At 64.9% G+C, this 24,883-nt stretch overlaps 2 protein-coding genes across 3 annotated transcripts in view; one reads left to right on the top strand and one right to left on the bottom strand.

The window, feature by feature from the left end:
* The first annotated feature begins 526 nt into the window (after nt 1-526).
* On the top strand, nt 527-2,020 carry LOC110588010 (tryptase-like). Its single transcript, XM_021698277.1, has 5 exons — nt 527-587; nt 751-922; nt 1,043-1,308; nt 1,473-1,636; nt 1,711-2,020. Exons 1-5 carry the CDS (start codon nt 527-529, stop codon nt 1,873-1,875), a joined length of 828 nt encoding a protein of 275 aa, XP_021553952.1. The 3' UTR covers nt 1,876-2,020.
* Nucleotides 2,021-6,289: 4,269 nt separating this feature from the next.
* CACNA1H (calcium voltage-gated channel subunit alpha1 H) overlaps nt 6,290-24,883 on the bottom strand; it is a 59,699-nt gene continuing 41,105 nt past the window's right edge. The window contains exons 9-34 of one of the 2 annotated variants that reach the window (XM_044915568.1): nt 23,407-23,849; nt 21,831-21,982; nt 20,958-21,143; nt 20,261-20,378; nt 19,899-20,054; nt 19,590-19,680; nt 19,281-19,489; nt 17,700-18,110; nt 17,142-17,242; nt 16,913-17,036; nt 16,753-16,821; nt 16,466-16,650; nt 16,239-16,365; nt 15,959-16,084; nt 15,683-15,772; nt 15,295-15,487; nt 14,719-14,736; nt 13,198-13,349; nt 12,381-12,490; nt 12,095-12,228; nt 11,788-11,858; nt 10,537-10,615; nt 9,423-9,544; nt 8,896-9,313; nt 8,647-8,810; nt 6,290-8,055 (exon numbers count right to left, since the gene is read on the bottom strand). In XM_044915568.1, coding sequence (XP_044771503.1) covers nt 7,048-8,055; nt 8,647-8,810; nt 8,896-9,313; nt 9,423-9,544; nt 10,537-10,615; nt 11,788-11,858; nt 12,095-12,228; nt 12,381-12,490; nt 13,198-13,349; nt 14,719-14,736; nt 15,295-15,487; nt 15,683-15,772; nt 15,959-16,084; nt 16,239-16,365; nt 16,466-16,650; nt 16,753-16,821; nt 16,913-17,036; nt 17,142-17,242; nt 17,700-18,110; nt 19,281-19,489; nt 19,590-19,680; nt 19,899-20,054; nt 20,261-20,378; nt 20,958-21,143; nt 21,831-21,982; nt 23,407-23,849 — 5,057 coding nt within the window. In that variant the 3' untranslated portion in view covers nt 6,290-7,047. The remainder of the gene's footprint in view (nt 8,056-8,646; nt 8,811-8,895; nt 9,314-9,422; nt 9,545-10,536; nt 10,616-11,787; nt 11,859-12,094; nt 12,229-12,380; nt 12,491-13,197; nt 13,350-14,718; nt 14,737-15,294; nt 15,488-15,682; nt 15,773-15,958; nt 16,085-16,238; nt 16,366-16,465; nt 16,651-16,752; nt 16,822-16,912; nt 17,037-17,141; nt 17,243-17,699; nt 18,111-19,280; nt 19,490-19,589; nt 19,681-19,898; nt 20,055-20,260; nt 20,379-20,957; nt 21,144-21,830; nt 21,983-23,406; nt 23,850-24,883) is intronic. The other variant, XM_044915569.1, reaches the window with a different exon arrangement.

The following is a 24,883-nucleotide window of genomic DNA, read 5'->3' as shown; positions in this document are numbered from 1 at the left end:
GCCCCGATCCACAGAGGGGAGCCGGCAGCCACTGCATGCAGACTGGTAGGCATCTTAGCCATCCAGAGCCTAGGAAGCCATGCCCCCCTCGGAGGGGGGGCTGACTTGTCCTCTACTTGGCTGTATGCCCATCCTTGGGGCCTGTGGACCCAGATGGGTGTCTGGGTGGTGGGGACACATGTCGTATGACGACCTTCATCTGAATCATCCACTTCCTTCACTCTGGATTGGAGGATGCAAGGCCCCTCCTCTGACCGCCTCCTGGCCAGGAAGGATAAATGGGCAGGGGAGAGTGGGCTGGGTTCATAGCAGCAGTGGTCGGCCAAGATAAGCCCCCCACCCCGAGAACCCAACATCTGGGTGTTGCTGTGGAGCAGAGCAGAGGAGCCCCAGATCCAGAGCATCGAAACCCAGACCCCCAGGCCTTGACTGACCCCCTGGTCCCGGGGGGCCCCACTCCATCTGCACGCCGTACCCTGCAGACCCCCAGCCTGGCCCTGCTGCCCCCCCACGTTGCTCCTTTCAGATGCTGAGTCTGCCGGTGCTGGTGCTGCCCCTCCTGGGGAGCCTGGTCCACGCGTCCCCTGGTGAGTCCTGACCGTGGTCCAGCCCCATCCCTGCCCCCTCACCCTACATGCCCCGTGATGATTGGGTGGACGGGTGCCGAGAAGCCCGGGGTCGTGGGGGCACAGGGAACAGCTGAGCCCGGGGCCAGGCTGTGCCCTGTGCTAAAGGCGCTTCTGACCCCAGCTTCAGGCCAGGCGCTGGAGCGAATGGGCATCGTAGGGGGCCAGGAAGCCCCTGGGAACAGGTGGCCCTGGCAGGTGAGCCTGAGAGTCCACCACGGGTACTGGAAGCACGTCTGTGGGGGCTCCCTCATCCACCCACAGTGGGTGCTGACCGCAGCGCACTGCATGGGACAGTGAGTGGCCCCGGGGCCTGGTGGGGCCGGGTGGGGCCGGGTGGGGCTGGGGCTCCACCCACATGCCCGGGGGGCCAGCAGCCTGCTCAGGCCCCCTGAGTGGCCGCCTGCTCTCCCCAGGGCCATCATGTATCCTTCAGAAATCAGGGTGCAGCTGAGGGAGCAGCACCTCTACTACCAGGACAGGTTGCTGCCCGTCAACCGGATCATCATGCACCCCGACTACTACATAATCCAGAACGGGGCAGATATTGCCCTGCTGGAGCTTGAGGACCCTGTCAACATCTCCCCCCACGTCCAGCCGGTCACCCTGCCCTCTGCATCGGAGACCTTCCCCACGGGAACGCCATGCTGGGTGACAGGCTGGGGGGATGTGAACAGTGGAAGTGAGCATCAGGGCCAGCAGGAGGGCTGGGGTGAGCAGGGGTGGGTCATATCCCTGACCCAGCCTCTGGGACCCCCCCCCCCGGGGGGGTCAGGGTCCCCAGCGGCCCGCTCAGGGCACGAGTGGCTTTCCCTCCTGACGTCGCGTGCTCGCCTCTCTCCCCAGCGCCCCTCCCACCGCCGTTCCCCCTGAAGCAGGTGAAGGTGCCCATTGTGGAAAACAGCATTTGTGACATGCAGTACCATTTTGGCCTCAACACGGGGGACGAGATACAGATCATCCATGAGGACATGCTGTGCGCTGGGAACAGGAAGAAGGACTCCTGCCAGGTGGGCCTGCACCTACCCCCTCAACCCCCGCCTGCCCCGCCTCCTGAGCCCCCACTGACCTGTCCCCTCTCCAGGGCGACTCCGGAGGGCCCCTGGTCTGCAAGGTGAGGGGCACCTGGCTGCAGGCAGGCGTGGTCAGCTGGGGCGACGGCTGTGCTCAGCCCAACAGGCCCGGCATCTACACCCGGGTCACCTACTACCTGGACTGGATCCGCCAGTATGTTCCCGAAGAGCCCTGAGCCCAGGCCCTGGAGCTGCCACCTGGACTGGCGGAGAAGAAAGCCCACTACTGTCCCACAACACTGGCAGGCGGTGTCTTTCTGCCCACCTTCCTCGTGCCCTGTCCGGGGAGCCCCGGTGGGCGCAAATCCTCATTAAAGCGCATGGAAGCAGACGTGGTTGTCACTGCGGCTCTGGTTGTGCGGGTCACCGAGGGACAGGGAAGGGGTCCAGGGTACAGCCTGGTGTAGCTGCCGTCACGGTGGGGCCTGAGCACGGGGTGTGGGGGTTGCTGTGAGATGCCCCCTGCCCAGACCCTCAGACAAGAGCCCATTCTCAGCTCATGGTTTCCTTCTCCTGGGGAGTGACATCATGCATTTGGGATGGGGAGAGCAATGTGGACCATTGAAAAGATGTTTCTAGGGACACCCAGGCACTGCAATGGGGTTGAGAGTGGGCACCGCCCCAACACCCCATCCCCCCTCCTCTCGCGCACCGTTATCCCCCCGCTGACACCGTGCATCCACGGGGAAGGTGGGGCGTTGGGGCTCATGCTCACCTTTGGCTGAGTGTCATCGAGTGTGATGCCCCCTGGAGCCTCGCTTTCCCCGCACATGGTCACGTGTCACAGCCGCACCCACTCCTGCCGTGCCCGCTCGGGCTGTGTTCGGGGTCTTAGGACCAGGTGGCTGTGGTCATTCCTGTGCCCACCCCCCAGTGTCTGCGGCATGTGCAGGTTGGTGGCTGCTGCGGTCTGGGGCCTGCGCGTCCTCCACTCTCTAGATGAGGCCACGGGCTTTCACACGCCCCGCCCCCCGCCCCCCACAGTGGAGGGGAGAGCGCCCGTTCCACCCCACCCTGCAGACCTCCACGCTGGACTGGGTGGTGGCGTCTCATCCAGTGTATAGTTTGTATTTTCATGAGTTCGGGTGACGGGAGTCCCTTCAACAGGTGGAGCCCTTGCCCTCGGCGGGGGAGGGGAAGGCTGTCCACGTGCAGCACAGGGACATCCGAGCCCCTCCCCCTCCCCCAGCACACAGTCGCCCCATCTATGGATGTTCTAGGGGGACACGCAGGCGTGTTTCCTATGTTGAGCCGCCTCCCACTCAGGATTGCTTCTTAGCACGCAGGACTATGTGGCGGCAGCTCCTCAGGCTCCTGGCAGCCACACGGCCTGTTTCCCGGAAGCCAGGTCTGCCCGATGGGGACTGCCACTGGCCAGCCCGCCCTGGGCGGAGTGCTGCCCTCCAGGCCCACCGGGAATTGACAGCCGCTTGTGCAAACTGTCCTTCGCCAACTGAGTAATTCTGAGTTGCAGGCTCTTCGTTCATTTTCAGGTCCTCCTATAAAGTAGGGTGCTAACCTTTGTCTTTGGAAGTCCGTGTTCTCCTGGCCCTCAGCTTTTCTGTTTAGACACAGTTACGCACATGAACGTACAGAGAACTAAATCAACACCAACTTTTCGGGAGTTTTCTGGGCTCTTCAGGCCAGAACTTTCTAGATCAACATTCGCCTCTCTCCTCCCACTTGTCAGATGCAAAAATACACATTTAATCTACGGAGTCTCTAGAAATGACCCCTGTCCTTAGCAGGGGAGATTCTGAAATGATCCAGCAGCTTCCTTCTCCAGCCCTCACTTCTGTTCCTGCAGCCTGCTCAGGGTGTGGGACACAGAGGTGCGGGGGATGGGGGTGCCGGGGGACAGAGGGGCACCGGGAGCCATCCCAGGACACGGGAAGGCAGTGGGGCCTGGTCTGCGTGGTCTGACACCCACAGAGCCCTCACTCTGATGTAACCACCATGACAGACGATGTGCTCAACCTCTTCGTTTTCCCTTTTTAGCTTTGATTTCTTTAATGACAGCTGTTATACATGCCCATCCTAAGACCATGAAAGGTAAGAACCTGGAAACCTCCCTCCTTCTCCCCCCTCCCTGCCACCTCACCGCGTTGGGGTCACACTCCCTCGATGCCAGCCTCATATACGTACACTCAAGCCTTTTTTTTTAAAAGACTTATTTATTTGAGAGAGAGAGAGAGAGAGAATGAGTGGGGGAAGGACAGAGGAAGAGGGAGGAGCTCCAGCAGACTCCCCGCTGAGTGCGGAGTTGTCCTGGAGCTCAATCTCACCACCCTGAGATCACAACTTGAGCCGAAACCAAGGGTCGGGGGCTCAACCACCTGCACCCCCAGGCGCCCCTACACTTAAGACTTTAAGAGCATGTCGTGCAGGGGAGAGACCAAGGGACAAGATCTGGAAGCCCCTGGATTCCTTGAGATGTGGGTGAGGGTCCCAACCTGGGGAGTGGGGAGGGGGCCTCAGACCCCCCCCCCGCTTCCCCTATCTGGCCCAGGGAGCTGAGGAACTCAGACCCACTCAAGCAGGGGAAGGCGAGAGACCTTGTATCAGGTAAGCCAGGCCGCCCTCCGCGGGGGCAGGCTGAGACCGAGCAGACCTGGGGGGTCGACCCTCCCACTACCTTCACTGGGCAACAGGAGACCCTGCTGGACTGGGAGGGTATCTCCAGGGCCAGGGGAGGAGGGCACCTCGGCACAGGACACCCCTTGGGAGCCGAGTGAGGGGGTACAGTTGGGGAGAAGGGTCCCCACTAGGGGAGGCGAACTGAGCCAGGACAGGTGAGGGCCCTGACCCCGGGATGACATTAGGGGTTCAGGAGTCAGGGGCTGGGCTCCTCCAGACCTGCCCTGCTCCCCAACACTGCGTGACATCAGGGCCCCTGGGCTCCAAGAGGGGTGGCTTGGGCCCAACACTGCTGCCACCCCAACCAGGCTGACAGGGGCAGGTCCCCCTTCCCCGAGGCCCACCCTCCAGGTGTGGGGCCATCGTAGGCTCAGCACAGACCCTGCATACGGAGGCCACGCCACTGTTGTCCTTCATCAGGACAAACACTCAACACGCCTTTTGAGCCTCAGCTCCTGGTAGGAGGGGGACATCCGAGAAGCCACATCCTGGAAGATCGTCACACAACCACCCCGTCCCTCAGTTTCCCCACCTCTAAGAGGGGATCGCTGACCTGGAGGGTCTCAGAGGGACCTTCCCACCTGGCCTGTGACCTGGAGCTGGGCAGGGAACTGGGGGTGGGTGCAGGAAAGTCCAGCCCCTCCCAGGGCCCCTAATTGGCTCGGTCATGAGGCCCCGGCCACACAGAGGACGGTTAAGAAGGGCCTGATCTGAGCCGGACAGCTGGGCGCTGTGCCCATCTGATCTGTGGTGGAGACCATAGGAACACAGGCTGGGTGTGGGGACGGGGAGTCTGGGGATGGCTTCCTGGAAGTGGGGAGCACTGATCCCCACCCCTGCCCGGGTGAGGAGAAAAGGCGGGTTTGTCCACAGGGCACCTTGGATCTGACCTGGTCCTGCTGTGGTCTGTGTGTCCCTGAGCCGGCCACTTATCGCCAGGTGACAGGATGCATGCGGGGGGGACAAAGGGAGGTAAGGCCCGTCTTCGGGGTGTGCAGAAGCAAGTGGGGCCTGCCCCTCAGCAGCCCCCTCCATCCTGCGCCCTCCTGCCCTGCGCAGCAGGTATACGGCCCTCCCTGACCCACCTCAGACCAAGCACATGCAGGGCTCAGGGCAGCCCCCCAACCCTGCAGGATACAGACATCATGGACCTGGGACACTGGTCTCCTGCTCAGCTGGCTGTGCCTGGTGGGGGACCCAGTGAGCGGCTGGGGGGAGGGCAGGGGGCATCTGCAAGTTCTGTGGACCTCCAGCTAGGGTCACTTTTCCAATCAATCATGGAGCTGAAGCCCCTCAACTGGACACCCCGGCCCCAGGGAAGCTGTGGGCCGAGAGAGATTGGGGTGAACCTGGGGGCTGAGACGAGAGAGAGACCCTGTAGGCCTTGGTGTTTGCCCTGCCCACTGGGGTCAGAGCAGAGGGGCTCTGGCCTCAGCCAGGTGGGGCTTCCCACAACTCAGACCACCCCTGAGGAGGCTATGGTAGGCCACGGCGGGCTCCTGCTTTGCTACGTGGCTGGAAGGGAAGGGCCTGGACCCCACCCTGGAGCTGGTCTGCACTGGGCTTGGCCACCAGCCAGCATGGTCACAGCCATCGCCGGTGGGACTCTCAAGGGATCCCAAGTTCTACCCTGTCCGGGCCCATCTGTACCCGCTCTCATGCCTCGCAAGAGCCCTGGGCCCTGAGAGGGCAGCAGGGTGCCCAGCCGGTCAAAGGTCAGGGCTGTGAACTTGGCTCCTCCCTCGGCCACCAGAGGGGACAGGTCGAGCCTCTGCAGGGACCCCAGGGCTAGTGCCGGAGCTGGCTGCAGGCCCGCATCACCGAGCCCTGCTCTTGGCAAGGCAACAGGCTGGCCACGCTCCCTTGCGGGGATACGGATCCTGCCGGTGGTAATCCAACGCATTTCTTAAATAAGTTAGTATTTATTCCGCTTTGCTTGGCCCCCACCCCTGCTGCCCCTTCCCTTAAGAAGCCAAATTTCCTGTATCAGATTATTGCAATGTTTAACCTGAATTTATAAGAAAGGTCCACGAAACGCAGGGGCATTGGCGGGCACCGCTCTGCCCGGGCGCAGGCGGGGCCGCCGGCAGCGGCGGGGGACTTTATTGCACGGACCCCACGCCCCTGCGACGTGGGCGCGTCTGGAATACCCGAGGGCAGAATGGTGGGGCGTGGGCCCAGAAGGGAGCTGGGGAGACAGTGACAAGGAGTGGGGACGGACAGGTGAGACCTCAGACTGAGGGACAGTGAGCATAGGTGTGGCGGCCTCGGGGACCAAGCTGCCACCCAGGAGGGCACAGGTGGCCCCAAGCACGTGTTCCCTAGAAAAGTAAGTGGGCGTGAGAATAGGGCTCTGCTGGGTAGCCTCGGACTGCCTCCTTCTGGTCGTTTCCTGATCCCTGTTGCGGGGACACAGCGGCTGTCAGGGGACCCCTGACCAGGCGCTGGCACGGCCTCAGACCATGGTGACGAAACTCGGAAAAACCCAAACCTGAATCCACCAGATGGAGGCTCATAGGCTGAGGGGCTCCTCCCTGTTCTGCTTTGCCCAGACCCAGTGTCCGCCTCCCTCCCTGGGCGGACAGCCTTACGGGCCTCTCCACCGCAGCAGGGCCCGCGCTGGGGTCCACGCACAGCCCTGCCCGGGGCTGCCACCCTGCTGGGTGCACCCCAACCCCACTGCTAAAACCTGTGTGGCACCATGCCCTGAGCTACACGGGCCTGTTTACACTGTTACCCAGGGTGGGGGTGGCTGGGGGAGACCCTGCTTTCTTTGGGGGGCTCTGGAGGACTTTGAGGTGCAGCCCCCGCCCCTTCTCTGGGGGGTCACTGGAGGGCAAGGGAGGCTCTGTTTTGTGGGGTTCAGGAGGCACCGTGGCCCCTGAGACGGAAGCCCTGGATTCTGGGGCCATACTATGGCCACCGTCTGAAAACAGGTCTCCGCCAGGGCCCCCCGCGTCCAGCGGCTCAAAGGCAAAGTTGGGGACGGTCAGGTGTTCTGCACGGCAGGGGGCCTGGGCCCGACGCTCCCCCCTGGCGGCAGGGTCCACCCCTGCCCCCTCCACGGGCTCCAGGGAGTCCCTGTGTGGCATGGCCTCACAGGACGGGGTCCGCCGCCGCAGAGTGGTGCTGCTGCCCTCGGCCACTGGGGCCCGAGCTGTGCCCTCGTCCTCCACTGGGGGGTCTACGGAGATGCAGGGCGGGCTCATCTTCTTCTTCCTGCGTGCCCCCAAGGCTGGCTCGGCCTCCGGGGCCCGAGCCTTTGCCTCCCTGCCCTCCAGGTGGCCATCCCCGCCCCCTTGCTCCCCGGAGGACCGCCTCTGCTCATCTGCCTGGCCGGGCTTGTCCAGGAAGCCCTGGGTGTCCACGCTGTAGAACCTCCGCAGGTCCGGGTCACTGCCTCCCCCTCCTCGGGCAGTGGGTGAGGCTGCGGGGCTCAGGGCCGAGCTGGTGATATGGCTGACCTCCTCGTCGGCAGGATCCGGGGTCTCAGCCTCCTCCCCTCCTGGGGCCAGTGGCCTGCCAGAGACACAGCGCTGCCCGAAAGCGTGCTTGCGGGTGCGGACACTGCTGGGCCGCGGGGACCGGGGTGGGGACCGTATGGAGGCCCCCAGGGACGCTTGCCTCACAGGGGTCTTCCTGCCAGGCTCCCCCCAGCCCGGGCCGCTGTCCCTGGGGCCATTAACATGCCCTTCCTGCGAGTCGGTGCGCATGGCCTCCTGCAAGGAAGGACCCAGGATCCGATGAGGAACGAGGCCAGGCAGAACCCAGTTGGCAGCCAGGGATGCAGGAATGGCGCTCCCCAGAGAAGCCCCAGACTGGACTTATGACCCCCGAGCCTAGGGATCAGGTTGAGATGTGGCTGGGAGCCACTGGGGGGGGACGCTCTGTGCCCCAGCCCCGCCCGTGCCGAATACACCGCTCAGGACCAGCCTGCCAGGTGCTCACCACCAGCGCTGGTCGTGCCGTGGGACGGTGAGGACAGAGGGCTGGGGGCCTGAACTCCTGTGGGCAGAGCCTCACCCTGCCCACCACCACCCCAAGGACAGGGGTCGGGGGGAGGGAGAGGGTCCGAAGCTGTGGGGCTGGAGGGAGGTCTGTGGGTGCAGGCAAGGCTCAGGGTGCTGCAAGGCACTGAGGCTGCCGCCTGAGAAGGTGTGGTCCCCAAGGCCCTGCACTTTGTCTCAGGCTCCAGGGACATGCTCCTACTCTCTTCTCTGGTGTCCCTGTCCCTCACCCTTCACATGGTCGGGGGGAACAACAGAAGAACCCCCAGGCCTGGGCTGCAGGACTGGGGCAGCTTCTCCTACCTGTCTGCAAAGCAGCCGGCTGAGGCTGGGGGAGCGGGCTGCACCCTGAGGGGACAGGGCACGGAGGGTGTCGCTGTCCCTGGCCGGGGAGAGCGTGGCCGCCGAGGGGACCTGGAGAGAGGTGCAGGGCTCCACGGGCGGGGAGTGTGCGGAGGTCACTGGGCCTGGGGCAGGAAAGCAGGTGCCCTCAGCGGCCACTACCCTACCTGAGGCCTGCCCCAGTCCCCGGGCCACCTGGAGGGGCTGTACCTGCGGCGGCCGCGCCCGAGCACATCTCCACGTCCGCTTCCCGCAGCGGGCGGGGGTGTGGGGCCGAGGCAGGCGCCACGGGCCGGAACATGTAACTGTCATTGGGCAGGGACAGCATCCTGGACACCGACACCTTGCGCACCACCAGCAGGCCGGGGGCGTCTGGGCTGTGCTGGGCCATGGGCCGGGGGCAGGCGGGTGGCCCCTGCGCCACCTCCAGCTCCAGCTCGGCGTCCAGCTCGGCGTCCTCGCGGGCCTCCTTATTGCTCTCCTCCAGGTGCTTCATGAGCACGGCCACCACCACGTTTACCAGCACGAACTGGGCCACCAGCACGAAGGTGACGAAGTAGATGGGGGAGATAGCGGGCAGGTAGCTGAGACAGTGCTTGTCCTCGCGGGCACACTCCCGCAGCGTGTCCTGAGGGCGGGGCGGGCGGCTGAAGGGCGGCGCTGGGCGCCCCGCCTCCCCGCCCACCCGTGTGGGGTGCCCGCTGGTGGGGAGGCCGCCGCCGGGCTCGGGCTGGTACCTTCATGATCCCATTCCAGTTGTCCCCCGTGGACACGCGGAACAGCGTGAGAAAGGCCATGCCGAAGTTGGAGAAGGTGGCGTGCCGGCTCAGGCCCTCACAGGGGTTGTCCTCACTGCACTCTGCCGGGGAGACCCTCGCCCAGTCAGCCCGCGGGCGCGGCAGGGGCAGTGCACACCCCGGGCCCCGGGGACCACGCTGACCCACTGTGGGCCCTGCCCTACCCCGGGGAGAAGATCCTGCTCTCCTGGGGTAAAGGGCCCTGGCCTCTGTGAAGACCGTGTCCTTTCGAAGTGGGCGTGGGGTGGGGACAGGACTGCTCCTCTCGCAGCCACAGAAGCTGCCTCTGGGCCTGGCCTGGAGCCCTGGCCTCAGACCTGGGGCTTTCCAGATGGACACGGTCTCTGTGGGTACACAGGCCAAGCCCGCCGCGGCAGCCGGTTCTGGCTCAGCCCCAGCAGATAGCACCCATGCTCCCCAGGCCTGCCTGTGGGGTCAGCACGCCCTCAGACCTCAGCAGCAGGAGAGGGCTGCCTTGGAGTAGGAGGCACGGTGAATGACGGGCCAGGCCAGGATTCGTCGGGCCTGGGGTCTGGGGCACCAGCTGCTGAGCTCTGGGCAGACCTGAGCTGGGAGAGCCTCGTCAGCCACCTCATGGGCAGGCCCGCCCTGGAGGCTGCTCAGTTAGACCAGGTGCTCAGGAGATCCCGCAGGGACTGGGTGGTCACAGAAGCCCCACCGGCTCCCTGCCCAGAGCCTTAGGCCTGAGGGATGAGGGACACCCTTAGTGACAATTAGGACAATTAGGAGGCAGAGGAGCACATGAAGCTCAGGGAGACTCGTGCATGGGTTTGTGGGTGCATATGGCCGGTGCGTACTTCTCGTGCTCAGGTGCGGCTCTGTGCCCCCAGCTGGGGCGTGAGCCTGTGTGTGCGTGCGTGCGTGCACGTGTGCAGATGCTCCCGCGTGTGTCTGCCATCCGTGCTGCTCTTGGGCAGTGAAGGGCTGATGGGAGCTGGGCCAGGGGAGGATGTGGCAGGAGGCCCACGCCCCGCGTCTGCCTGGCCGGCGCCCCAAGGGCCTCATGCGCGTGGGCGAGGCTGTGCACACTCACCGAGCCTCCCAAACAGCTCCACCCCCAGGGCAGCATAGATAAAAAACAGGAGCATGAAAAGTAGGCCGAGGTTCCCTACCTACACAAGGAAAGAAGCAGAATGAGGTCAGGGGCCGCCTCAGCCCCCACCCGCTGGGCACTTGGCGCCTGGCGCCCCACCTCGCTGCCCTCACCCACATTCCCCACAGGCTCCCAGACACTGCCTTGGAGCCCTGTTCTGGACCCATCCCTCCAGGCGCTGGAGCTGTGACCCCCAGGGGCTCCTGTCCCGCCCGACACCCAAAGCCCCCCCCCGCACCCCCCCCTCTGTCCCTGCTCTCCTCACACCCCCCCTGCACCCTGGGCCGCAGACCCCACTGCCGGCAGCTACTCTGCTCTTCAGAGCCCCAGGGGTGTCCCGGGGGCCCCGGTGGACTCTGCACGGGGCCTGCCTCCAGCCTCGGGGACCCCATGGGTGCAGATGAAGCGGGGACCCTGCCCCCTGCTTGCCCATGGCTCTTCCAGCCTGTCCTCCTGCTGCACTGGGCGGGGCGCCCCATCCTCATGTGCCTCCCGTGACCCTGCCTCTCCAGCACCTGTCCCCCCGCTCCTCCCCGCCTGCCGCTCCCACAGACCTGGGCTGAGGGGGTGCTGAGGGGACCGGTGCGGGACAACTGAAGGGGGGAGGGTGAGGTGTGTGGGCGTGAGCGAGCGGCTGGACGGGGAACAGACGACCGGCTAGCAGGGCTGGATGCACGGACAGATGGACACAAGGGTAGATGGATGGACAGATGGCCGGGCGGGTTGGCAGAGGGACTGGGTACAGCATAAATGGGACCATGGGTCTCTTTCAGCTGAAGAGGCCACAGAGGATTAGGATCGGGGCCGTAAGTGCAAGAAGTGAGGATGCAGGGCCTGAGTTGGCACCAAAGAGGAGTGGGACCCGTGGCCAACACGTGGTCCCCTGAACTCCGACAAGCCCATCGGGGCCAAGTCCTCTGCCCACCACATCCAGAACTGGACGGGGGAGGGGGCACTGGTTTCCAGCCTTCCCCACAGAGGCCAAGACCCAGAAAGCGCCCGGCCCTTCTCTGTCCGCGCAGCTGAGTTACTCCCTGCACACGCGGGCTGATTACCACAGTTTTCACAAGACCGAGGACTATGTGAGTGAACGACCCAGCGAGGCCCTCCCGCGCCTTGTGCTCCTAGGGGCATCTGTAATGCGCACCCTCAGGGCAATGATGCTGGACCGGGGCGGGGCTGCTGACCTACCTGGGGCAGGGCTTGAACCACCGTGTCCAGCAGAGCCCGCATGCCTGTGGCCATCTTGAGCAGCTTCAGCACTAGGGCCGGAAGCCAAGCATCAGTAGGGGGCGTGGGGCCTAGGCCGGTCCAACCCTTCTTTGCTGGGGGAGACCATGGGCCACCCCCATCCCTTACACTCCCCATCCCCCACACGGTCCCCAGGCAGATGCTGCAGGGTGAGCAGAGGAAGGATGCGGAGCCTGGGCTGTGGAGCCCAGCAGCAGGGCCCTCTACCAGCCTTGGGGCAGCGGGGAAGGACAGGCGGGCCGCCTACCGCGGGCGATGCGGAGCACGCGCATGATGCGGATGATGGTGGGGTTGATGGGCAGAGCTGCGTTCATCTCGATCTCCTCCAGTGTGATGCCCATGATGGACAGCAGCACGATGGCCAGGTCCAGCTGGTTCCACCTGGGGCAGGTGGTAGGTGGGCTGAGCACCTCCATCCTGTGCCCTGGGTGCATCCCTCGCCAGGACTCCGGCCGGCCAGGGGGAGGAGGGCTGTGGCTCTCAGGAGGCCCCGCCCCGAGGGTTCTCCAGGCCCTGGTGCCCGCCCCACACACCTGTCCTTGAAGAACCTCCGGAACCCAAAAGCCACGAGCTTCAGCACGGCCTCAAAGACGAAGACAATGGTGAACACGTAGTTGCAGTACTTGAGAGCCTCGTCCAGCGACTGCGAGCAGAGCGTCAGGGCTGCGGACGGAGGCTCCCGACCCGCAGCGCCTGTGTCCTGGTCAGCCCACCCCACCTCCCCTCTGCATGTGGGGCTGGGCCAGGCCTCTGAGGCACGGCCTAGAGATACCCTTGTGGTGTTCTGAGCCCTCACATGGGGGACACCTACTGCTCCCAGCGCAGACCCCCAGCCCCACCTTGACCGGGCCCCCACCCACAACCCAGGGCGGGGCCACGCCAGACCCAGCGGAGACCACTCCCTTCCTCTGCTGGGGGAGAGGGGCGTCCCTTCTTCAAAACATGATGGGGACACAGACACAATGGGGGGAAAATAAAAAGCTGACCACCTTACACCTGCCTGCCCCCTGCCCAGCTTGCTCCTAGGCAGCTGGACTCACAGATGTTCCCACAGCCAGTGTTTCCAGACTGAACCACTGTGGGGAGGGCGCTCCAGGGTAGGGGGCCCTCGGAGTTCCAACCAGTTTTAAAAAAAGGACGCTTTGCTCAAACCACAGCTTCATATACCCTGTAAACCCCAGGGAGGGCTCGGACCAAGCTGCAGTCCCAGTACACCCCAGCTCTGATCCAGACCACCCCACTGAGCGCCAAACCCCACCTAGGCCCACCCCCTCCCCGCCCCAGGGCTTGTGTCCCCGCGGCCCGTCCTGGAGGCAGGCTAGGCGGGCATCTCCAGGGGCCGAGCCCCACCTTGGGCTGGTTGTAGTGTTCCATGGACATGGTGATGACGTTGACCCCGATGATGAAGGTGATAAAGAGATCAAGATAGTGGCTGGTGCACAGCGAGTGGATGGAGCGGCGGGTGGGCGAGTAGTCGGCGTAGTAGGGCCGGCGCTGGGCCTCTGCAGGGAGAGGGTGTCCGTGAGCTGGGGTGGGGGCTGCCTGCGCCCTGGTGGCACTGGGATGTCCCTGCTCGTCTGCCGGGAGGCTGCAGCGTGGGGACTACTGGGGGAGGGCCCTGGGCTCAGACACGGGGCGTTCGCCTGAGCCTGGAGGAAAAAATTTCTCCCAGGAAGAGGGACCCCTTCTACGAAGGAAGCGGCTCCCAGGGAGTCCAGCTCCTGTTGCTGGCTGGGACCACAGGCTGGGGGGCGGGGCAGAAGTGGGTCTCAGGAGCAGGTCGCCGTCTGATCTCCTGGGGCCCTGGCCCCAGGGCAGGTGCTAGGCGTGGGCCAGGCAGCTGAGACCCCACCTGGGCCCTGCTCAGTCCCCACCCTGCCAGGGGCTCCCGAGCTGGCCCTTGTGGTCCACTCTCCTGGGCTCACGGCAGGGCGCAGACACTTTGAGGATGAAGACTGAGCAGATGGGGGCCTTCCTGGAGGCAGGGCCAGTCCCGTCCCCAGCCCCAGTGGTCGCAGGGCAGGGGGGCCCGCCCCCGGCTCCATCTCAGTCTGGACATGAGCCACCCCTGGTCACCAGGCCCACAGTGTCTCCCCTCCTTGTCCTCCAAGAGACCAGCGGCCACTGCCTGTTGTCTGGGCTCTGCCGGACCTCTGGTCCATCTGACGACGATGGCCATGACCTGGAGAGGTCCTGCACCGCCAAACAGTTCTGCCTGCACTAAACATTCTGTCTGCAGTAACTCCTTTAGGGCTTGTAAAAGTCCACTAAGCACTGGGTGAGGGCACAGCTGCCACCACTGGACACGGGAACACACCTGGGCCACAGAACCCCGCACAGGCAGTGCCCAGGGTGGCAAGAGCTAGGGCTGCCCCAGCCGGCTGGCCCAGGGCCTGGGAGGACAGGGGCTGATGGGGACCGACCCCTCCCTGGGACTCTCATGCCCCTTGGGCTGGCGTGCATCACTGAAGAACTTGGCTCAGCTCGTAAAGCCGGCGGCTGGCAGCCTGTCAGGTCAGGCCAGCGCCGAGGATGCGGAGCAACTGCAACTGGGCAGGTGTCCCAGAATGCAGCAGATCAGCCATGCGCGCAGCCAGGCAGAGGGGCAGGCCCGAGCTTGGAGGCAGCAGCACCGACACGGGGCAGGTGAGCCAGCAAATCCTCTCCCCTCCCACCGAAGCCTGGTGCCCACCCCCAGCCATCCCGTGCCCGCCCGGCAAGGGACCCCAGCAGGCCTGGCACCAGCCTGCAAGGTCCACCCCTCCCCACGCAGCCATGGAAGAACCGAGGCCAGGCCAGCCCACAGCCCCATGCGCTGGGTGGCAGAAGCAGGGGGGCTGAGACATGCAGGGCGGGGGTGGGGGCAGATACCTGGGCTGGGGAAAGTGCCTGGAAAGACAAGGAGATGGTCTGAGCTGGCCTCGGGGGGGTGGGGCGAGAACACTCCACACGGGGCAGGCTGGGTGGGGACACTTAGCAGCCCCCCCCCCCCCCCTTCGCGTCAGACGCCCTCCTTGCCCCCAAGCCAGCTGGGACTTCCCTAAGACCCTGTCTAACTCTGATGGCTTTGCTCGCTCTTCCCGCGGTGTGAGAACCCTCACAGGCGTGAATCTGCCCCACAGCCACGGCAGTGAAAACTGGGGGTCTTGTTCGCGTCCTGTGCTGTTTGGGAGGAGACCCCTGTGCCTCCTGCCGTGTGGCCCTCCCCTGCCCCGGCCCCTCCTCCGAACGCCCCAGTGCAGGCCATCTGGGAGGGGACTCCAGGCCTGCCATGCACACATAGGTGCTGCCTGGGTGCCCACCACACCCGTGGGTGAGGGAGGCCGGGGCCAGGCTCGGGTCCGGGAGCCCGCCTCTCCGCCGGACCCGGGTCCCACAGGCACGGGGCTCGCGCAGGTGGAAGGGACGACTCCCCCCACCCCCACCACCGCCCCAAGAGCGCCTTACTCCTGCGTTTTCGCTCCAGCCGCCGCTGCCGCTTCTCCTCGCGCCGCCGGGCCTCCTCGGCCTCCTGGTGCTGCCGGCACTTGTGGAAATTCTCCACCACGACGCCCACGAACATGTTGAGCACAAAAAAGCTGACGATGAGCAGGAAGGAAATGAAGTACAGCAGCATCCATGGGTTGTGGTTGGGCACGGGCTGCGGCATACAAATGACACGTGGGTGCCCATCCCCTGGCCCCTCTTCCCAAGGGTGGCGCATGCACTCCGGGGTTAGAGATGGGGCCCCGAGAGAGACGGCTGGAAATTCTGAGGCTGCAAACAAGCCTCCTGGAGAGAGGTTCCTTGAGACGTCCCAGAAGACAGACCAGTGGGTCCCCACCACCCCCTGTACCTGCTGGTCTATGCCCACGGCATCCAGCCCGTCGTACATGATGTTCACCCAGCCGTCCTTGGAGGACAGCACAAACAGGGACATCAGCGCCTATGGGGTCAGAACAAGGCTGGTCACCGCAGCTCTGCCTCCACCCAGAGACATGGAGAGACCACACCACCCCTGCTGATGACCCCCACTGATGCCCGTGGTTCCGGTTCCCCAGAGGAGGGGGGCATGCTGGCCCGCCCGCGCCCCTCCCCCACCCACCCCTCCCCCACCCCCGGCCCCGCCCACCTGGCCCAGGTTGTCGAAGTTGTACTTGCGCCGCACCCAGCGGTAGCGTGCGGCCTGGCACTCAGCCTTGGTGGAGATGTTCCTGGTGTCAGCGCCTTCGCAGTAGTAAAACTTCCCTTTGAAGAGCTGACCAGGGTGCGGAGGTCACCCCGCGGGCCCGGTCCTCTGTCCCCGTCCCACCAGACCCACCCTGCACGACCGTCTCCGGGCTGCTGGGCTGCTGTGGACCACAGACCACCGGGCCACGGCCAGGCCACTCGTGGGCAAGCGGGGCGCGCACCTGCACCCCCAGGATGCCGAAGATGATGAAAAAGGCGCAGCAGATGAGCACGATGTTCCCGATGGGCCTGAGTGACGATATCAGAGTCTCCACCACCAACTTGAGGCCCGGAGCACGGCTGATGACCCTGGATGCAGAGCAGAGGCCTGTCCCTGATCGCAGCCCCCAGCCCCCCAGCATCCCCCCCCACCGCCGGCCTCCCAGAACCGCAGCCCCGCCCCGCCTACCTCAGGGGCCGCAGCGTCCGCAGCAGACGCAGCACACGCAGGATGCCCAGGATCTTGGCGCCACCGGCTGAGGCCATGGCTACGATGATGTCGACCAGGGACACCAGGACCAGCAGCCCGTCCAGCACATTCCAGCTGCTCTGCAGGTAGGCGTGCTCGCCGGAGACCAGGCCCAGGGCCACCACCTGGGAGGCGCAGAGGAGGGGGAGCCCAGGTGTGTGGGGGGAACGAGCACAGACGGCGAGGGCTGCTGGGCGGGACGGGGTTCCTCCCGGGCCTGCCGGTACCTTCACCATCATCTCAGCCACGAAAATCGCGGTGAAAATGTAGTTGGAAACGCTGAGGAAGACGCGCTCCTGCAAGCACAAAGCGGTGGGCGGGGCCGGCCCCCCCCCCCCCGAGGCCCCGCCTCCACCCCCAGGCCCCTGGGCCGCAAGGGCGCCTCACGGTGCTGCCCGGGTCGATGTCGGGCCTCTCTAGGGCGATGGTGACGCAGTTGAGGAAGATGAAGACCAGGACCACATGATCGAACATCTTGTGAGCGATGATCTTCTGGCAGGAGACCCGGAACCTGGACGGTGGGGCGGGGCGAGTGAGACGCGGGGGGCGGGGACACTGACCCAGGAGGCAGAGTCCGCTCCATGCAGGCCCGCCCCCACCCGCTGTACCCCTCAACCTGTTCTGTGGAGAGAAGAGGTACAGGGCCCAGGGCTCCCGGCTGCGACACCACGCAGGCTTGTAGGGTTCCAGCACCTTGTGCAGGCGCAGGCAACAACTCTAGAGGAGAGGGGTGCAGGTCCTCAGGGCCCCTCCGGGCCAGGCCAGCCACCATCCGGCTGCCTCTGGGGTCCCAGCTGTCCCAGCCTCATCCTCCCCACCTGGGCACTGAGAGAGACCCACAGGGGGAATCCACGGAGACCACCCCCCCAAGCCGACCCCCATCCTGTAGAGCTGCCCTGGGCAAGGTGAGTGCCTCTCTGAGGGAGCCTTGCCCTACCCTCCTCTGCATCTGGGGAGCTCCCTTGGGCGGGAGGCTGGGTCCACCCTGGGGTGAATCTGCTCTAGAGCTCCCCGTGGATGAGCTAAGGCCACGTGGCCTGTATCAAGTGCCGCTCAGCCTGTCCTGCTCCCCTGTCCCTGACACGCAGGGCATGTCCCCAGTCCCTGCCTCTGGTTCTGCTTTGCGGAACGAGTCCACAACAGGAAGGAGGCATGGGGACGGGCCTCTACTCACATCCTCCATGTCGTCGTCAAACTCGGCTGGATCCTCCTTGTGGCTGTCGATGCGCAAGAAGAACTCACTGGGCAGGGCCAGCACCTGCCCGTTGCAGTCGTGGAACTTGGTGGGCAGCAGTGCGGCCGGCCGTGGGGGCCGCAGGTCCAGGGTGCTGCGGTGGTCCAGGGACTCGGCGCGCCGCAGCGGGGTGGGGCGTGTCCCCGGAGAGGCCCCTGCCCCGGGCCTGCCATCCTCTGCTTCCTCGTCCGTGCTACCCTTGCCCTCCCCGGACAGCAGAGACTCACGCTCCCCGCACTGGCTCCGCCGCTTGAGGCTGGGTGCGCGGCCCAGGCTGTTCCAGCTTGAGCGCCGGCTGCTCCGGGCACTGTTGGGGCCCCAGTGGGCACAGGGCGAGCTTCGGAGGCTGGACTGTGTGGGGGGTGAGGAGTGAGCAGGGTCAGCCCCCCAAGTCCCCTCACACATCCCGGGCCCTGGCCACAGGGGCCTCTCCTGACCAATAGCACTACTATTAACACCGTGGGTGGCACCTCCACGGGGGACACTTCCTTTACTGCGCAGATGACCCTACCACTGAGCAGCCAGCAAGGCGGCATTTCCACGGCACGCCTGCGGCCCAAAGCCCGTCCCCAGTGAGTTAGAGACGTAGGCAGCGAGTGTCTGAGGGCCGAGCCGGGCTGCGGGTGGCCACCTGCAGCTGTTGTGGGCTGGAGGGCCGGCGCAGGTGCTTATCCACGAGCCTCGGACCAGCCTCGGGCCACGCGTCCTCAGACACCGCCCCAGCGGCTGGGGTGCGGGGGCCCAAATCTGCTCCTAACAGGCAGCGCCTGGGACTTATAAAGACAAACTGAACTGCTGTCTGAGGAGAGACAGGGATTGACCTTTGCTACCTCATCCTCCCTGCTGTCACTCACTTCCTCTCCCGGGGCCAGCATGGGCCGGGCTTTCCCCTGCTACACCGCTTGTCCCCCAGCTCAGTCCCCAGCAGCCGGGCTGGATGCATCTACGCTGCTCAGCCTGGCGGCTTCTCCGTTACAGACATGCGACATCCTGTCTCCGTGTCCACACCCCCCACCCCCAGCTCCCCCTGGGTGGTGAGCTTCTCCCCCCCCACCCCCCCGGCCCACCCTCCCCGCCTTAGAAGCCGCGGTGGGCCGGGTGCTGGGCGGAATCTCCTGGGTCCTCGTGAAAAGCCCCGTGGTGCCGGCTCTGTGGGACGCCCGCCTGGCTTCTATCACGGGCCGCCTTTCCACCGTCCCTTTCATTGCTCCTTTGATGCACGCTCTGTGCTCTGCCGGCTTTTATCTTTTATTCCCATTTAGAAGAGAAACTCCCCGCCTGGCATTCTGCTGGAAAGGGGTGCCACGCGTTCCCACATCTGCTCTGCTTACGCTCCTTCTGCAAGAGCGGCGGCTCCCGGCTCCATTTATAGAAAAACAGAGCGCAGGCCTCCTCCACTCGGGGACAGGGATTTGTGCGGTGTGACCGGGGGGTGTGTGGGACCCACGCTCATCTGTGGGAGAGGCCACGAGGACCGGTCGAGTGGGGTGCGCTGAGGCCAGGGCAGGGAAGGGTCCCTACCAGCGACTTCTGGTCGCCCAGCTGTGGGTCCACAGAGCTGCTGCTGCCACGCCGCGAGTCCAGGAGGCTGGGGGCCGGGTCCAGGTATGGGGAGCTCTTGGGGGTGGGCATGGGCGTGGCCGCTGTACGCATGATGAGGGGAGGGGGCAGGCTGCCGCGGCCCTCCAGGTGCCCATTGGGGGTCACGGCCAGCGAGTACATCTTCATCTCTGGAGAGAGAAGAGGGAGGCTGGTACCTGCGCGGCTTCCAGGAAGGGACTCCGCCAGCCCAGAGCCTGCCCACGGGAGTCCCAGCACCACCACGCTCACCCGTGGCCCGGAGATCCCGGAACTTGTCAAAATCCTCCTCCAAGGGGGTGGATGTCTTGTCTTCATCCGTGTCAGACCTGTTGGCGTCCCCCTGCGCCCCGCAGAGCGGGAGGCACAGCTCCCTCAGGTGGGAGCCATCCGTACGCAGCACCCACGGGCGGACTCCCTGGGGAGGGCTGGGCCAGCCTGGAGGCAGGCGTGGCCGGGAGGGCTGGGCCCCAAAGTGACCGCCAGGGCCAGGTGTGGTGGCTGCAGGATGGAGGAACCCACCCTCCCTGTGGCAGTCTGGGCGGGACTCCCACCCCTCACCTCTGCCTGGAAGCCCTCCACCAGGATGGCCACCAGCAGGTTGAAGAGCACGTAGTTGCCGAAGGTCATCAGCGCCACGAAGTAGAGAGCGGCCCAGGAGGAGGTGGAAGCCATGCCATTGTAGAGGACGACGTTCCAGTCCTCCTGGGTGAGGATCTGGGGGGAGGGACCGAGAGGCAGGGAAAGCCCCAGACCAGGGGAGAAGGGGCGCCGGCAAGCCCAGGGGTGGCAGGGGTTCTGCAGGGCATCCCCCCATGCCGGCCTCAGAAAGGCCAAGGCACACACTCGGGGGCTGCTTGGAGCAGGACGGTGGTTCTCCTGGGGACCCCCATTCCCACTGGTGGTGCCCGCCCAGGCTTTACCTGGAACACGGTGACAATAGCCCACAGCAAGGAGTCAAAGTTCTTCCTGTCAGGGACCGTGTCTCCGGTGTCTGTCGTCAGGCTGAACTTGCAGCCAAAGAGATGCATGCCCAGGATGCTGAAGGCAGAGCAGGGGTGTGTGATTTTGGGGACGGGTGCAGGGAGGCGGACAGCAGGTGAAGCTCCACGTGGTCACCTCCACACCCAAGGACTGCTCTGCCATGCCTTCCCCACTGGCCTGGCCCCAGCCTTCCAGTTTACAGGGCCTCCCTCCTGGTGCCCAGGGCCCAGCTGCTTCTAAATGGTTGGTGGGGAGACTGAGGCTGGGGTGGGAGGGACCCGGGGTGCCAGTCTCACTCAGCCTCCTGAGCCGTCCTCTGCCCCAGCCCATCATTGGGGCTTGACCCCAGGCCAGGCTGGCCAACTGCGGGTGCTCAGCACATACCAGCTGAGAGCTATGGACTTGGCCTGGCTGCCCCCACCCCTTCTCTGCTCTCTTTGGGGCACAGTCCCTGACCCATTCATCTGGGGGCCTGTCCCGTCCCCCCATTCAGCTGTGAGTACATGAAGGGTGCTAGCGAGTGACTCCACGGAGCCATCCATCTGTGACGATACTTGGAGGCTCCTGCCCCCCAGCCCCAGGAGCATGGGGCGGCACAGCAGGGAGGGGTCTGCCCCTATCGGTGGGGCAGCCCACCTGAAGATGAATATGAAGAGCATAAGCAGCATGCAGAAGGTAGCCACGTTATCCATGGTCTTCATGAGCACCACCAGCTGACGCCGCAGCGCAGGCATGAAACGCACCAGCTTCAGCACACGCAGCAGCCGGAAGGTCCGCAACACCGACAGGCCACCGTCCGCCTGCCCGATGATCTCCCAGACGCTGTGGACCGGGGCGGGGGTCAGCAGGGTCCTGTCCTCCGGCCACAGGTCCCTGCATGTCCCCTTCCCAAAGCAGGGATGCCGGCCGGAGCCACAGCGGCCCGCCTTGACCCCCTGGCCGAGAAGACGCGCAGCTGTGTCCAGGCACCCAGGAGACTGAGGAGCCGTGGCGGTGTCACTGAAGCCCGCTAGTTAACTGTCGTCCCTGGTGGCTGCCGACCCCCCGAAGCTGCCGGAACTTGGGCTCTGGCCTTCCCCATCCTGTGCCTTTCACGGCTAGCTGTGCCTAGCCTCCTCCCTGCTGGTGGATCCCCTGCACTCCGAGGGCCCTGCTTCCTCCTGCGGGACAGTTACCCCAGATTCTCCCACTCCTTTGTGTTGACTTGGCCGCAGCAGACGCCCCACAGGCGAGCTCGCCTGCCTTGCAGGGGCTGAGACCTACGTGACCTCCAGCTGGGTGGCTGAGCGCCTACTCTGTTCCTGCAGGGAACAGCTCCCCTATGTTCTAGAAACAATCTGAGATGCAACGGACTATATGTAAGTGGCAGTGGGGAGGAACTTGACCCCAGAGAGGGAACTCTGCCAGTGATAGCCTGTCTCTGACTGGGGCTCAGCCCCCTCAGGGGATATTCGCCTGACCCTGGAGCTTCCCGGGCCCCTGCGGCCCAGGTGGGAGATGAGGGACCACCTGATGACCACGATGATGCCGTCAAAGATGTTGTAGGGGTTCCGGATGTAGCCCAGCGGGCCGCAAGCCAGCAGCTTCAGCAGCATCTCCAGGGCGAACATGCTGGTGAACACGATGTTGCTGATCTCCAGGGCACTGGTCAGCTCATCGGGCTGTGGGTGGCAGGGAGGCCGTCAGTGCCCCCCCACGGCTCCCACCCCGCCGTGAACGAGGCTCACTGCTCCCAGGAATCCAGGAGCAGGTAAGGCTCCACGAAGGCGGCCGCTCAGAAGCAACCTAACCGGATGCTGCCTGGACTGCTGCCCACCCGGCGCGCCCACCCCGGCTGTCCCGGCTTCCCCGGGCCCTGCTGGACTTGCCCAGCGGCGCGGCTGAGCACCGGAGCAAGTGCGAGCCATGGGAACTGGGCCAGGAGCACTTGCTCCCGGGTTCCAGGGTGGGCGTGGGGGAGCCCAGGGTACAGACAGCACGGGTGCCACCTCTGATCTGCTGCCCTGGTCCCTGTTGGCCTCACACGCCCCTTCCTGGTGGTACACACTCCAGGAGCCTTTCTTACTGAGGCATGCTGCCTCACCTGTGTGTCTGCGCATGTGTGTGCGTGTACATACCATGCTAGTGTAAATATTCCCACGCATGTGTGCACGCCTGAGCATTTACCAACACGTGACCTGCTGTGTGCACACACGCGCACCTGCACCAGTAAGCCTTCCACGTACGCACACGTACACAACAGAATACACACAAATGTGTGCATACGTGCAGAGGCTCTTCCTTACCAGGGACTCCCCTAAAGCCTCCCAATGTCCCTGCTTCGGCTCCCCCCTACCCAGAAAGAGCCTCCCCACACACAGTCTGCTGAAGTTTACCACTGCTTGCGTTTTCCCCAGATTGTTCCAGAGTGAAAAAAATCGTTTAAGTGGCCAGAAAAATCCAAGAGTGGGACACAAGGAACTCCCATTTGGTCACCAAGGTGACCCAGCCTGGTCCCCAGAAAGGACCCCCTCTCTCTGCCGAATCTGGCCGCTGCCCTCCCTGCTGGGCCCTGGTCCAGGGCAGGGGTCGAGGAGGGCCAGCATGCACAGTTGACAGCTTCCACAGCTGCGGGGGGGCCACACATGACCCCCCCGCCTCCTCCTAGGGGCCACGCCACACTCCGGCCTTTTGTGACCGCCAAGGAGCACCATAGTGGGCATGGCCAGTGGCCCTGGCTCTTGTAAGGGGAGCCCCTCTATGAGAGCTAAGCTGGGGGCGTCCCATCCTCAGAAGCACCACTGGGTGCATGTCCTTAGCCCCTGGTGCCTCTAGGTCTGTGTGGCCTCCTCGGACCCCAGGTGGGACTAGAACCTCCACACGGGAACCACGCCGTGTGTGTCTGTGTTCACTACTTGACAGAGACCCAACCCACGAAGGAGCCGTGAGTATCTGTTGAGCGACAGACAAAAACCTCCTGTGACAGACCACAGCCAGCTCCAACCCATCCCTGGCCCCCGACCCCCATGAGCCCATCCACGGGGTCCCACAGGAGGACGTGCTCCCCAGGGTCACAAGGACCATCCTGACCCGCCCCCACCCTCACCTGCTCGTGGTACTCAACGCCCATGCTCAGCGTGTTGGTGAGGATGGCCACCATGATGCCGCGGTTGAAGTACTTGCTGTCCACGATTTGGCACAGCTTGCCACTAAAGGTGGCCCAGACGTGGCCAAGCCCGCCCTGCTCGCCCGGGGCCACCTGCCGCTGCGCCCGTGGCCGTGCACTGCCCTGGCTTGGTGCATCTGCTGCCGGGGGGAACTGCATGGGGTCGCGGTGGTCACCGTGCCGCACATCCTGTGTGAACTCATACACCGTGTTGCCTTCCGAGCCTCCGCTCTCAGAGTCACTGAGCTCGAAGTCGGGGTCGTCCAGGGCGCTGGTGCAATACGGACAGTTCTTCAGCTCGCAGGTCAGCGTGCCCGCCTGGGGGCTGGGCAGGGGGCAGGGCACACTCAGGCCCGACAGGCGGCTGGGGGTCCGGCCCAGTCCTGCAGGGAGAAGGGCACAGGAAGGGTCAGGCCATAGCCCAGCGAAGCTTCCGTGGGGTAAGCAGCACCCGCGGCAGAGACGCTTAATCTCCCTGCAGACGCGCCATCCGCGCCATCCATAGAAACAGAACGCAAGCCCTTTTCTCGTACCCACATTCGACAAGTGTAATTAACTTCAACGTTCTACCTGACCCAACATGTCTGAACCATCGTGGCTCTGATACGAGAGAGACGCAAAAACTACCCAGGAGCCACCATACACGGTTTTCTTGTGCGGAGTCTCTGGAGCCGGAGGTGTGTCTCACGCCAACGGCATGCCGTGGCCTCAATGCACCACAGCTCCTGAGCCCTACGGAGCAGGCCGGACTGGAAGCGCACGTGCCATGGGGGGCCAGCCACACACATCCCTGCCTGCTCCAGATGCACTGTGGCCCGCGCTCCTGCACACACCATCTGGGAAGGCCTCAAGGTCTGATGGGACCCAGCGTCCCTCCGACTGCCCATCCAAGGGGGGTGCAGCTGAGCCCCAGCTGGGGGGGACCATGAGTATATTGGGGCCCACCCTGGCCCCTTCCCAGACCCTCGGGAGCTCTGTGACCCCAGTTTTACCTTCTGCTCCCTGTGCCCCAGCATCCCCACCCAGAAAGGGGGCCAGCCACAGACATGGGCGTGTGGTCTCTCCCGGGGCCAGGTGGGACACAAGCCTGGGGCTCTGACGGGGTGAGTCAGTCTTGGAATTCTCCTACCCTCGTTGGCAAAAGCTGTGTCTTGCTCACATTGGGGCTGCTTGGGGCTGGCTGTAGGGTGGAAGGAGACCCGGTGCCCTCTCTCCGGGCCGGGGGTGTCAGAGTCCAAGATACCCGGGCCCCCCCAGCTCCGTCCTTACGGAGCTCAAAAGGAAAAAGGAAAAAGCTAGGCTCATCGAGGTACTCAAGGCCTTCCTGGAGAGCACGCGAGTGGCAAAGACATCCCAGAAGTCCCGCTTCCTCACGGCTCACCCAGCCCAGGTCCCACCTCCTCTCCACAAGTGGGGG

Source organism: Neomonachus schauinslandi, chromosome 5 (genome assembly GCF_002201575.2).
Source record: "Neomonachus schauinslandi chromosome 5, ASM220157v2, whole genome shotgun sequence".
NCBI lineage: Eukaryota > Metazoa > Chordata > Mammalia > Carnivora > Phocidae > Neomonachus > Neomonachus schauinslandi.
The sequence above is the reverse complement of the archived record's forward strand: the minus strand, read 5'-3'. Positions and strand labels throughout refer to the sequence as shown.